This window comes from Psittacula echo (assembly GCF_963264785.1).
Source record: "Psittacula echo genome assembly, chromosome: 14".
In the NCBI taxonomy this organism is placed as follows: Eukaryota; Metazoa; Chordata; class Aves; order Psittaciformes; family Psittacidae; genus Psittacula; species Psittacula echo.
The window spans coordinates 2,507,438-2,520,313 of record NC_137750.1 but is presented as its reverse complement, the minus strand read 5'-3'; the positions used below and the strand labels follow the sequence as shown (position 1 = coordinate 2,520,313).

The following is a 12,876-nucleotide window of genomic DNA, read 5'->3' as shown; positions in this document are numbered from 1 at the left end:
TTACTTTGGGTACAGGGTCACTTGTGCAACCGTTTAAAGTGGCCCAATCTGTGACTATGCTGATAAATTGTTAGACGTGGAGGCCAAAATTAAAATGAATTTTTATAAGGAAAATGAAATTCCATTGTTTGGTCATTCTGAATCAGAATAAGTTAAAAGTAAATAATCACAACAGAACAAAGGCCAGTGTCTCTCTCTCCCTCCCTATTCACATATCCTTTTCTAATCATCCTGTTTCAAACTTTGAGCACATTAAATGAGATCGAGGAGTAAATGTGAAGAAAAATGAGCAAGACCGAATTGTTAGATCCTGATCTCATCTTACCAACCTTATGCAGCTCCCTCCTAAGACTTATGAGTTTGTTGCTCTCAGATATGTGGCCCTCTATTGTTCTGACATCTAGCTCTTCCTCATTTGTGGGAAGGCTGTTTAGCCATATGCCTCATTTCTTTCACCCTAACATTAGCCTGCTTCACATCAGTGCTGTGAAGATCACTTGATGAGAGCATGTTTGCTCAACAAAGGCAGAGTGTTCCCAGTTGTACAGTTCATCTCAAATTTTGCAGCTGATTTCTTCTACTTACTAGCATGCTCATAGCCTGCTTTCATGCGCTTGTATAGCCTGTATCTCCATTCCCATGCTTTTAGTTGCTTCTCTTTCTCTGTGTTGTCTGTACCAAGGTCTTCATTCACCGCTTGTGCAGACAATTCAGTAATTCGCTGCTGTGCTTCCTGGATCAATGTACTCAGATGCGCTGACCTGCTTTCCATGTTAACAACTACCAAGAGAAGGGAAAAGTAATTGCTTGGTGGACTTACGTGACAAAATTCTGGCCTTATGCATTCTGGTATAACACATACAAGGTTAAATACTTGAACACTTTGCCTTCTAGTCATTATCTTGTCATCAAGTGTATATAGATGTTTTAAACTGGTGGAATATTAAAAATCAAACTAAAGTAATAAAGCATTTGGTTTCTATCCCACTCGTATTTCACCATAATACCATAAGCTTTCATAGAAAAAAGGGTTTTTACTGGTTATAAACACATACAATAAAGCAAAGAGAGATCTCACTGGCAAACTTAAGAATGAGAGTTCTGTGCCTAAGAGCTGTGGCTGGTATAGAATGGATCTTTTCCCAGGTTTTTGTTGTGCCACAATTTTGCCTGTGTAATGTCTAATGAGTCCTCTGACAGGCTGGGCAGATAGTGAGCAGCTTGACACGGAGATTTGTTTTTGCTCCAGTGCTCAGAATAATTTTAATTTGACATTTAGCAGTTCAGATTGTCTGTATGAGCTACTCTGTGCTACGCAAAGGTGAAAAGGAAGATCACATAGGTTACAAACTAAAATAGGTTTGATTTTAGCCCAAGTCCACAAGACTGCCCTAAACCAGCCCCTTGTTATGCATGAAAAGTGATGAATCGAGCCCTGTTTTCAGCAATGTTCTTAGCCTGAAATTGTTCAAACTATTTGCAGTTTAGAAAATAGGGCTTGTAAGGGTATTTATCTGAAAAGAAACGCAACCATTGATCTGATGTGCCGTAAGAAGGAAATAGTGTGCAAGAGATGTAATTCTGAAATCACAGAAAATTACTTTTCTCTGGTATTTTTTTTCTCCAGTGTCTGGTATTTTTGCAGAAGAGCTCCAAGAGAGTCTTCATTTAAAAGGCCCCTATTTACTGAAAGCACTGTCCTAGCACAAGCAAAGCAGCACAAGCTGCTCTTAGCAATGACAGAAAGTTGCTCTCTTGGGACAGCCAGGCTCTATTTTTCCCTAAGGATTTTAGGGGACAGCATAAGTCTTGCAAAGGATGCACTGGTCACTCACTTGCATGAGCAGTAGCAATTTCTGAAAACTGGACCATACACAGGACCAAGACTCTGATAGGTTTTTGCCATCAAAACACCACAGGAGCAAAGACGTCTGTGCATATGAATGTGTCATTCCTAAATCAGAATCATAAGGATTATGGGATAGATCAGATTGGAAAAGACATTCTTTAGTCCAACCTTCATGTTCCAAACAAAGTCAGCTGTGAAGTCTGACCAAGTTACTGAGGCCAATACCTATCTGGTCTTGATAACTTCCCAGGATTGGAGCTTTACAGATTCTAGGCAACCTATTCCACTTCTTTACTGTCCTTAAGGTGAAAAGGTGCATCTTTTATCCAGTCTGAACCTCTCATTTTGTTTACCTTCTGTCTCTCATAACAGTATCACAACCGAAGTTCAGCAGAGTCCAAGAATAACCGCACATACTGATAGGAAAAGTGCCATGGGATCATTACAGCCACAGGAGGAGAGCAGATTACTCAACGCTTCTGACATCCAAAAGGCTGTTTTTGAAGAATGTTTGTCTCCAAGTCTTTGCTTTCAGAAGCTGGCTGGAAGCCATCCTTGAAGTCTGATCATTCTTCATATGGACATCAGAGACATATGGCCCAGCTTACTGGAATCTGCTGGTATCCTCAGAACTGCCTATTTACTGGGAGGCCAAAGGTGATAGTTTCCTGGATCTAAGCCTACGATAAGCATGCAACACATCTGATAGCACAACAGGGCTGAAGAAGGAGATTTTATGTGCCAGAACTTCAGGTAATCGAGAACTGGCATCAATTTAAGCTCTCACTAAGGACCTGGCTCTATCTGTTTAATCAAGATTCTGATCCACAATTGTCAGGTCTTGGAAATGTGTCTGATCAGCCACTGGAAATTTTAATCTTATTTTTATTTGGGTTCACATGAGCAAACCAAGCCAAACAATGAGTACGATGAATAAGAGGAACTGAAAAGGTAACACAGTGGACTTTGCCTCCTCCCAAAATACATTAGTATTTTAAATGCTACACTGTCTGCTCTTACTTTGTGTTGAAGAGATGTTGAGTTCCTGTTCAGATTTGCACAGCCTGAGCTCCATGTGGAAATTAAGGCCATAGTTTTACTTTCTATTGCTTTCTCTGCTGTTGTTCCTATTCCAGGCAGAAGTCCAGGCGATGCAGATGGAAGTTATCTGTCCTCCAGATCCTCTTTTCTACAGTGTTAGATTAGGGGCTATAATGAGATTTCACCTGGGTCACTACAGCTAATGCAGTGGAAGAGGAAGACTTTTCTCTATAGGAAGCTTTCTGTGTGCACTTGGAATGGAGAATTCTCCTGCCTTGCAGTCTCCCAGATCTGTGCATCTGTCCTATAAACTTCCAATCAAATTTAATAGATGCTTGTGTCCTGTCCCAAAATTGGCATGAGTTGGAATTTTACTTTGAAATTCCACTCAGCCTGCGGAAGCCTTGCTCAAATGCCCACCACGGAGAGAGGAAAACTCTCCCGCTGGGTGCTGCCTCGAGATCATACAAACAGGATGGGTTTCATCCTAACAGGGTTGCTGAAGTGCAGAAAGCAAAGCAGAAAGACAAATAGAAAGTGAGTGCTCTCAGGTCCACGAGAATGAAGCCTCCTACAAAGATGCTGTGAACTTCTTGAGTGCTGACAATAACTTTTTGCATTTTGCTCTCAAGTAGCACAACTGCAAACCCTTAAGCTAAACAGAAATCCAACAAAGCAAACAATCGTTTGCTTTTTAGTGAGAATGCTTCAACCATTATTTCAATCAGAAAAACTAAAAATCAAGATAAGTGAAGTGGAAATTTGGTGGGTATATTTTGAAATGGAAATGAGGTGGTTATATATTCATATTCTCTGTGTTCATAGGCATGTTTGCATTAATTACAGGAAATGAATACTAATTTATGATTGCCCCTGCTCGCCATCAGACTGCATTTATTTACAGATGAGGTCAATGAAAAATTAGTTTAGTCTTTTTTACTGCTGTTTAGAACACTCAAGACTGTGTTTTCCTCTAGATTTGTCATGGTTAATGAATGTTGCTTCAGCAGTCAATCATGTACTCTAAATGCTGTCACACTTTTTTTTAAAGCCTCAGTCATGAACCATGACAGAAAAATAAACAAATAAATATAAAACTAAAAAACTCTTTTCACTGAGCAGCTACACTATGCAAAAATCTCCAGGGAAGGTTAAAGGAGGCCAGAATAAATGATAATATAAGTGCTGTGGACATAGAAAAGCAATAAAGGTGTACCAACACTGAGGGTCTGGCAAAAAAGCTCAACACGCACATGCACACACGCTCTCCAGTGAAAAAACTGGCAATGTTAGTAGCCTCAAGGTGCAATTTCCTGGAGCACTGAGATTGACATGCCAGCACTAAATGTTGTTAATTTAACTAACTTCAAATTAATGGCAGAGTCTGCAGTGGCCGAACCCCTCAAACACAGTCTCATTATAGCCTTGCTGGGAATGTCCTAAATATAGGCATTGACAGTTTAAAACAAATTCGCATACATTGGTGTATTTTTAGACACAAGTAAGGCGTCAGAGTTTGTGTCATGGTATAGGGTTGATTAATTGGGTTGGTAAGTCACTCTCCAACCCACAAACTGGGCATTAAAATGCCCATGAAGGAATACAAAGGAGTTTTAGAATTACAATATGCAGTTATAAGCGATATTGGTATTCCAGTAAAGTGAGAAGATCTGGTTTGTGTTTGGATTTTCGCTGCTTGTGTAGAACTTTGAAATTCTCATTGAAGTGAGATTTTAGGCCATTTGAAGAGTAGGATTGAGGAGTCTGCGGGTAATGGAAGTGATGGATTTCAACACAACCTGTCACCTGAAGGCAGCATAGCTAAAATCAAAAGGATAATCAAAATAAACCAAAGTCTAGACAACCCATCGTCCTTTCATTTTTGATGACAAACTCCATATTTCAGACCATGGCATTTGAATCACTCAGTTCCTGCATCCATATTTTTAAAGATCTTTTCCTCAGCACTGACATTGACTCTCCTGTCCCAGTGTTAATCACATTAGAAGCTCAGCCTGATTCATCTGTTGGTGTATTTGACATAGAGAACGAAAAAGATCTACTGAGCATGTATCCAACAAGCAGATATTGCTGCAAATGCCTTCCAGCATTGTGGCACTATTCCTGGTAAAATCATCCTTGTGATAAAATCAGGCAATTTTTGTGTGTAAAGTAATTAATTTGCCAAAAGAGCAGCAAATCTAATCTATAGGCAGTTATGTAAATCAATTAAATTTGTGTCTTTACTTACAGTGTGGGCTTTCCTTTGCCCCAACGTGTAGAAGGGTCCTAGCAATAGGGACGTTGTTTGTCAAGATGGCAATGTCCAAAGGAGTTAGTCCCTCACTGTTTGGTGTGTTCAGGTCCAGTTCTTCCAGTGTGTATTGATACAGAAGAATCTGAACAGCATCCAGATCTTGCTGTTCTACAGCTTCAAACATAGCTTCATTGCACTGGAAATTCTGTGTATAAATAAAAAGAGAAATTCAGTAAAACTTTTCAAATGTCAGTGTTTCAAAAATGAGAACATTTGTACTTTTTGAGATTGCTGTAAAATACTGATCCTCCAGCCACAGCTTAGGTTCAGCTGGAAGCGTGGAAAAGGTTTGCAGCAAAACTGAGCTTTGTCTGCTTCTGGACCTTGTGTGCTTGAACTTGCTGCATGTCCCTGGAAATATTCAAGTGAGATTAAAACCTATACAAAACAAACCCATATTTATTTAGACATCTGCTCTAAAATCAGACTATATGAGCAATATTGTATGTTTTTGGTGTGAAACTGGATGAAAGACTATGATTTTTGCAGAGTTTTAGACTACTGAGTTTTCAAACTCAGGTGATCAAACAAGCTGTTCTGAAGAAAACCCTTCACAGCTCCAGTGTGAGCAGTGACAGGTTCTCTTCATTCAGACGCTTCAGTCATTTCTAGGTGCTCATAGTTTTGCATTTAGTTGGAAGTAGAAGCAGCTTTGAAGTGTGCAGTCCTTAAATAAAGAAGTGGAAACGAGCCTGAAAAAATTGGCATGCCCAGAAAGTGATGTGCCTGAACAGCAGAGAACGCAGCAGCCAAATCCATGAACATACGTGGCACCAACTCTCAAGCAGGGAGAACCACTGAAACTTTTCCTTACCAATGTCAAGGAGGTAAAACAATGGTAGAATACAAAGAAACATCTCACTTAAATGAGCTGGGGAGAAGCAGGTGCAGGAGAGTCGCATGGCCTGCAGGTTTCTGTTCTGAGAACAACCTTCTGGAGCCTGCAGTAATGACATGCTATGTGCCAAGATTCTTTACATTCTCTCCCACTGTCACATTGCCATAATTACCCAGTAGATTTTTCTCCTCTTAAGAATGAATTAGTAGAAGCAAGAGGCCCCGCTAAGCAAAGAGGGCTCAGCATGTGGTCACATAAAGGAACAGAGATCTGTGTAGGTTTATTGTACCAGTGGGCATACTGGAGAAACGCATACATAGAGAAGAAGTGATCCAGATACATGATGTAAACCGGATTCCTATGTCCTGAAACCCACATGGAGGAAACAGAGAAAATACAGAATTGAAAGAGTCTTCTGCTGTGATTAGAAATAAGGATTTCAGCCACAGCAAAACTTCATTTTCTTTTCTAAATTGATGTAGTTTTATTTGGCATATCCCTGTCCAAGCTTTGCTCTCAGAGAAACAGCACTTTCTGAAAGAGCACTGATCTGATGGAAGATTTCTTGGCTCCTCCTAAAAAGCATAGACTAATAGTTTGCAGGCAGTTCAGAAACCTAGGGTCCACAGCTACCCCTTGGAATTTGATCAGTTCTACAGGGTTTGTTTCAGTTGTGCTTCAGAAGTTCTTGGGCCTGACAAAATTCTTCTGCTCTACTGTTTTGCATACAAAGTATTGGTACCATGCTACAAAATACATATTAGATGACTATGTAAGGATGAGATGAATCATGTAGCAATAAAGCAAATCTAGGAGAGTAGTGCTGACTTGAGAATGTACCTTTTAGGCACTTAAGTACAAAAGATAGCTCACACTGGAGAAATATTTATGCTGTAGTTTTCCATACAGAATAAAAGACACTGCTTAAACAAGTGCTTCATCAAAATGGGTCTCTGTCAAATTCTTGCTTACAATCTAGAGATTCTTCTCTAGATTGTAAGATTCAGAGTTGATTTCATTACTGAATACTTAGTTCATATTGCAGTGTTAGGTGTAAGAGAAAAGGCTAAGAAAAAGGAACAGTTAAATGGTAAGCAGCCAGATTTATCTTTCTTTATCCACCCCCCTGTCAAAGCAAAATAATGTCTTTAAGGACATGTACCGTCATTAGAGGGGGCACAGCTCCAGAAAATCTTAGAACAGAGGCCAGCACATATTTCTCTTATTATAAGGTAAAACTTAAAGACATATTTTTACTGCAATGCAGCAGTTCTTTTCATTCCAGTAGCTCCACACATCTGCTGCCTTGTTTATACAGCACCTTATCATCCTGAGATCAGAGATCTTACTCTTATTCTGGTGTTTTAACCCTACTCTGAAGTGCTCCGCTAGAAATTAAATAATTTTAATTAATTTAATTCAAATGTCAAAATATTTTAATTAATATCATCAACTGCCACTCAAACCAATGCTATGCATTGAACAGCTGTACTCAAAATTAACATAAATAGATCACTGATGTTCCACCTAAAGAGCTGGAAAAAATAGCAGCTGTGCTCTTTTGCTCTTTGAAACTTCATTATTATGAATGCAGAACTAAACTCATAGACTGAGTTTTCATATAAATTATTAGAAATGCAAAATATATTCACCAGTTCACCAAAAATATATGTTGACATTCTAAAAAGCATTAATTTCCTCACAGTTTACACTCATTTGAAATTCATTTTCTTATGATTTTGGAACTTCCTCTATACTGTTGTTTATGGAAAAAAAAGGGTAGTTAAGCTTCAGAAGCATCTGCATTTTGATGCAATCAGGAAACAAGCAAAATTGTATTACTCTGTAACTGATCACAGCTAGGAAAATCTACTTATTTAACAGCACATTCAGAAGGGGCTTACTACAAAGAGAATTGGTTGAAGTAAATTAAATGGCTACATTAGTTTTCCTTTCTTTTAGTGAAGTTTGTCTTAGGAAACATGGGCTAATGGTCTGAGAACAGAACAAAAAGGTTCTGCTGATGATACTGCTTAGTAACAGGCTTGTGGTGCTCACTTAGGGCAGGAAACCAGCCTGTTTCACATTTCTACTGCTGTGGCACTGGGTACGTACAGGGTTTTTGCCTTTTCTGAAATCAGAATGGCTGTTCTCTTTCAATTTACTTGATATTTGAGCATAAAAGTTAAATGAATTGTCGTTTGTAGTGTGCTACCCTAGGCACACAATACCATCACTTGGATTTAATCCCAATTTTGGGTGAAACTCAGTAAATCCTGTATGACATCTCAGGATTTCCTTGTGCTATATGAAAACAAAGCATCTCTGTTACATAATAAAACAAATGATGGCGAGGTTCAGTATCACAGCTGAAATTAACCTAATGCTACAGCTGACAAAATCATCTGGCCATTTTCACATATATATACACAGACATTTTGACAGCAGAAGTTACCTACCTGAATGATTACTGTAGAGTTACTGTTAAAAGTTTGATTTGGATTCAGTTGTCAAAATTCAGACCTGCCTCAATGCCTTTGAAAATGTACCTTTGGAGTTTTTTTGCTTGCCAAATGAAATACTTGAAGTATATGTGAAATTTTAGCCTTAAGTTGCTGAACAGAATCTAAGCACATGCTTAAGTTAATTCCCCATAAATGCTCTTGCCAGCCAATCGGTTGGCAAGGATGTTTCACCAAAAGGGAAAAAATAAAAGCAAAATTCTATTTCTTCATTTCATTAGAAAACTGATTGAAAAAGCTGCACGCATTTAAACAAGAAACAGAGCATGAATTTTATAAGCTCCTTCATCCAATCCAAACAATTATGAGACCAAATTGCAAATATCAGGTTTTCCAAATGAACAATTCAGACACAAGCAATAGGCTGAAATATGCTGGCACATCTCATCGCTTCAAAGCGTAAAAACATGGGAGCTGTGATATGGCCTTTCTAACTGGGCATGCATGCATCCTCACATCCACATAGCAGTGCGCATCTAACCACGCTATTGCTATTTCGATCAAGAAACATCCTTGTCAGACAGCAAAATATCGACCACATTTTCTGCTCTGTTTGGATGTCTGCATCGAGCCCAGCTCTCCAAGTCCACAGAAACACTCTACACACCTGACCAACTTTTCCCCAGCTATTTGCTTTCACACAGAAAACAGAAATGTATTTGAAGATTAGATAGTTTTCTGCCAAAAGCTGATCATATTCAGTGTAAAGCACTCTCTAGAACTGCAGCCAAGGAGTAAGAAATTCAAACAGGGTTAAGACCCATGTGCTCAACTTTAGCCCCGCTGGTATTGTCACAAATGTTAACAAGAGCTTTCTGATTTTTGCCTCCATTTACCTTTACTAGATAACTTCCACTTTGAAAGGACAAAACCACTGAATTCAAACAAATTGAATCCCATTTACAAGTGATTGGGTAAAGCTTAGGGGCATTTTTTACATTGCTTTTCCTTTGACTCAGTTCTACAGCCTCTAATCATTAGCTAGACAGCTGTGCTATGTGATTAATTTATTTAGGTGTTACTCTGATGCACAAATGTATATACTGAAAAGGACTACAGTATTGCTTTGCAGTAAGTAATAACCATGTTCCAGTAAGTGATTCAGTGCTGGAGTGTTTAGAAATGTGATCTTATGTAGCTTAATTAAAATGAAGTGCCCCTTTCAAGATATTTGCTCTAGGTTTGACTGAAAAAGTCCACTATGTGCTACTGGAGTTGGAAAAAACATTAAAGTAGTTTCTGCAAAGACTTGTTTTGATAAACATGAGTTCAAGAATAAAGCTATTTTGGGACATTGCTATGTCTGCAGCAAGACAACAATTTACTGAATGGAAAGTGTTGCACAGCAAGAGAGAATGGAAAGAAAACTCTTCACAGGCCAAAGCTGAAAGAAAACAAACCCTAACAACTGTTGTTCACTTGTCTGGAAACATGATTTTAGTCATTGGCTTTGCCCTGTAGCACAGAAACCCAATGATTAGAAAATACATCAGCTAGCAACTTGACCTGGAATGTTTCCACCCCTTCTCTGATGGATTCCTTGTTATTTATTTCTAGGGAAAACTGAAAACAACAGGCAAAATGGACAGAATGGGATCCAAAGACTTTTAAGTTCAGCTGGAGACTATTCACTGGCTTGTGGACATCAGCTGAGGCCCCAGACTGGTAACACCTAGAGGTACCTAAGACATCTGAAGTTTTCACAAAGTACTTTTTCTTCCTTTCTTGTAAAAGAATCACTTCTGTGTGTATATATATATATATATATATTTAATCCATATTTTGTTAAATTAATGCCAAGACCTTAGTCCTAAAATAAAGCATCATCACTTAAGTAGCTTGTCTTTAGCCTTCATGAAGGTCAGACTTTAACTAAGGATCATAAATGGTAATTCTATGAAGAGCATACAGCTCCGGTCAGGGAACAAAGTAAGATGATGAAAATTGCACAGATTAACAGCAAACCGAGTAAGGAGATGAATAGGACAGTAAATTGCCAATTTGATAAATATCAAGTAATTACCATTGAGGTCTTACGGAGGCTTAGCCGGTCAGATCGAGCTCTGAAATATGCTTCGTCAAAGGATGTATGACTCCCCTTGAGCTTCTCTGACAGGTTCCGATACAGCCGCTTGGCAGCATTTGGAGAGGAAGGCATGCTGTTCTTTTTAGTTTGGAGGAGACTTAAGTTATGCATTTGCTGTGTCATTTTCAGCTAGTGGTTTCTAGAAGAAAAGCAACAGCTGTTTAGCAAGGTTTTGCTGCACTAACATTATTGATCAGAGCTGTATCATTGAAACGCACGTTGTAAGACTTCTGTCGCAAAAATCACTTCCACACACACAGTGCTCGAACACTCAGAAGCATGGTTTTGAGCTTGTTCAGTGGCAAATTGCTCTTTATTTAGTGCCAGGATATCTATGGGGAGGGAGAATTAAGGATGGAAAAATAAAACAGTCCAGAACTCTTTGCTAATTTGTATAAGGAGAAGGGGCTTCATTTAGTTGAGGAAGCGGCCTTTTGACGGTGTGAGTTCTGGTTATGCAGGTGTCAGAAAAAATTACACCCAAATGTAAATGTTACCATACAGTTTGGGTAACATGTACATAACCTGCACTTTGTCAGTATGATGGCTTCTTAAAACTGAATCAATTGAGAAGAAAAAGAAATCTGACTGATTATGGAACACAATGCAGGACTGAATTTTATAACTGCTCGAGTGACTTTTATTTGACACAGACAACTGTGGCAAGACATGTGCTTTATTTCCAACGTTACTACCTGCTAGCAAACTGTGCTCCAAAAGCATGTGGTGTTTTCAGTTGGGTGAGTGGATTCTCCTCCAGAGACTGGATTCAAAATACTTGTTCATCTCTGAACCCATCACAAGCTACTACAGAAATAATGCATGAACATACATTTAATCTGCATCACATGCTGACATGTTATCATCCATATGAAAGTCCATTGCTACAGAGAGTGTTTTTGTTAGTTTTGAGGAGCATTTGGCAGGGAGGGATCTTGCTCTGTGACTGAGACTCCTAAGGTATTGAGTTGGAGCAAATAATAGCTGAAACACAGAAAACCTACTTGAGCTCTGCTTGTAGGCATAATGAGGCATATGTGCATTTTTAGTTTAAACTACCTATGACAAACTAGTGTCCAGGTTATTGCAAATAAAAACCTTACACTGTTTTACAGGTAAAATAGTCTGTGATTCTAATATATGCTGCTTACAGTCTCATACTGAGTAGTTTCTTCCCTCATTTAAAAAACAGGCACTGGCTTTGTCTATGTATTGTGTAACTTTATCCTGCTCTGTGTTTGCCCTGTCCATTTAGACTACACAGTCTTCCAAGAGGGACTGCCTCCTCTCTCCGAGACTGCCTAGCCTAATAGGATTTCCATATTATCCTATAATTAAACAACACTTTCTGTACTCTATGATTACAGCCATTTTTCCATATTAGGAAAAACTGAATTAGTACTTAACTCTCTGGGAATAGTTTTGCCTTTCTGAAGGAAAACAAAGAATCAGATTTGACCCAACTGCAAGCACAGGAAAATATCCCCAGGGATGTCTGTGAAAAGGTGACAAATTTCTTCACATTTCCTTTTTCCCCTGATAAGAGTGTGTACACATTTATAAGACAGAATGTCTCTCTAGAAGACCTCACAGATGTGACGGTAGACCTGGCTACCCTTTCAGACTAGCTTTTCCTGGAAATGATCTTTAGATTCTTTGTACTATGTACTATGCTACGGATCCTGTAACTTTCTGTTCTTATGGTCTCAGCCTGTGCCTGAGTAGATCAGACTGCAGGACCAGACTCTAATAACTATAATCATAAAAACTTTCTTTACTGAACACTCTCCCTGCTGTTGAGGCTGCTTGGTGACATGAATTGGCCCCTAAGATTAAAGACACCACCCAGGCCTCATAAGCTTCCTACACCTTCTTTTCTCATTTGTATGTTGTGGTTAAGCAGACATCCTGAGCCCAAAAGTATTTGATTACAAGTAGTCTCACATATTCTCCTAGCTCATGGGGTATTGAAGAGAGACCAAATCTCTGAATGAAGAGAGATGGAGTCAACATAATTGACATGTGTGATGAGAAGACTTTGATAAATTAGAACAACAGTGTGTGCAATCAGAAGGGAATTATGTGAGCTGCATCCTTGAAACTAATATGCAAGTGGGGATATCATAAGAAATGAGCTTTCTGGGACTCAGGTAGTGACAATACTACAATGATTTTGGACTGCTTCTCTCTGAGCTTCTGGAATAAAGGTAATGTGAGGCTCAC

General features: G+C 38.9%; 1 protein-coding gene across 1 annotated transcript in view; it reads right to left on the bottom strand.

Annotated features, from left to right (window-relative positions):
- ANKFN1 (ankyrin repeat and fibronectin type III domain containing 1) overlaps positions 1-10,776 on the bottom strand; it is a gene marked incomplete at both ends in the record, with an annotated part of 57,737 nt that extends 46,961 nt beyond the window's left edge. The window contains 3 exons of the mRNA XM_080629090.1: positions 586-780; positions 5,142-5,352; positions 10,591-10,776. Of these exons, the coding sequence (XP_080485216.1) occupies positions 586-780; positions 5,142-5,352; positions 10,591-10,776 (592 nt within the window). The remainder of the gene's footprint in view (positions 1-585; positions 781-5,141; positions 5,353-10,590) is intronic.
- Positions 10,777-12,876: the final 2,100 nt, after the last annotated feature.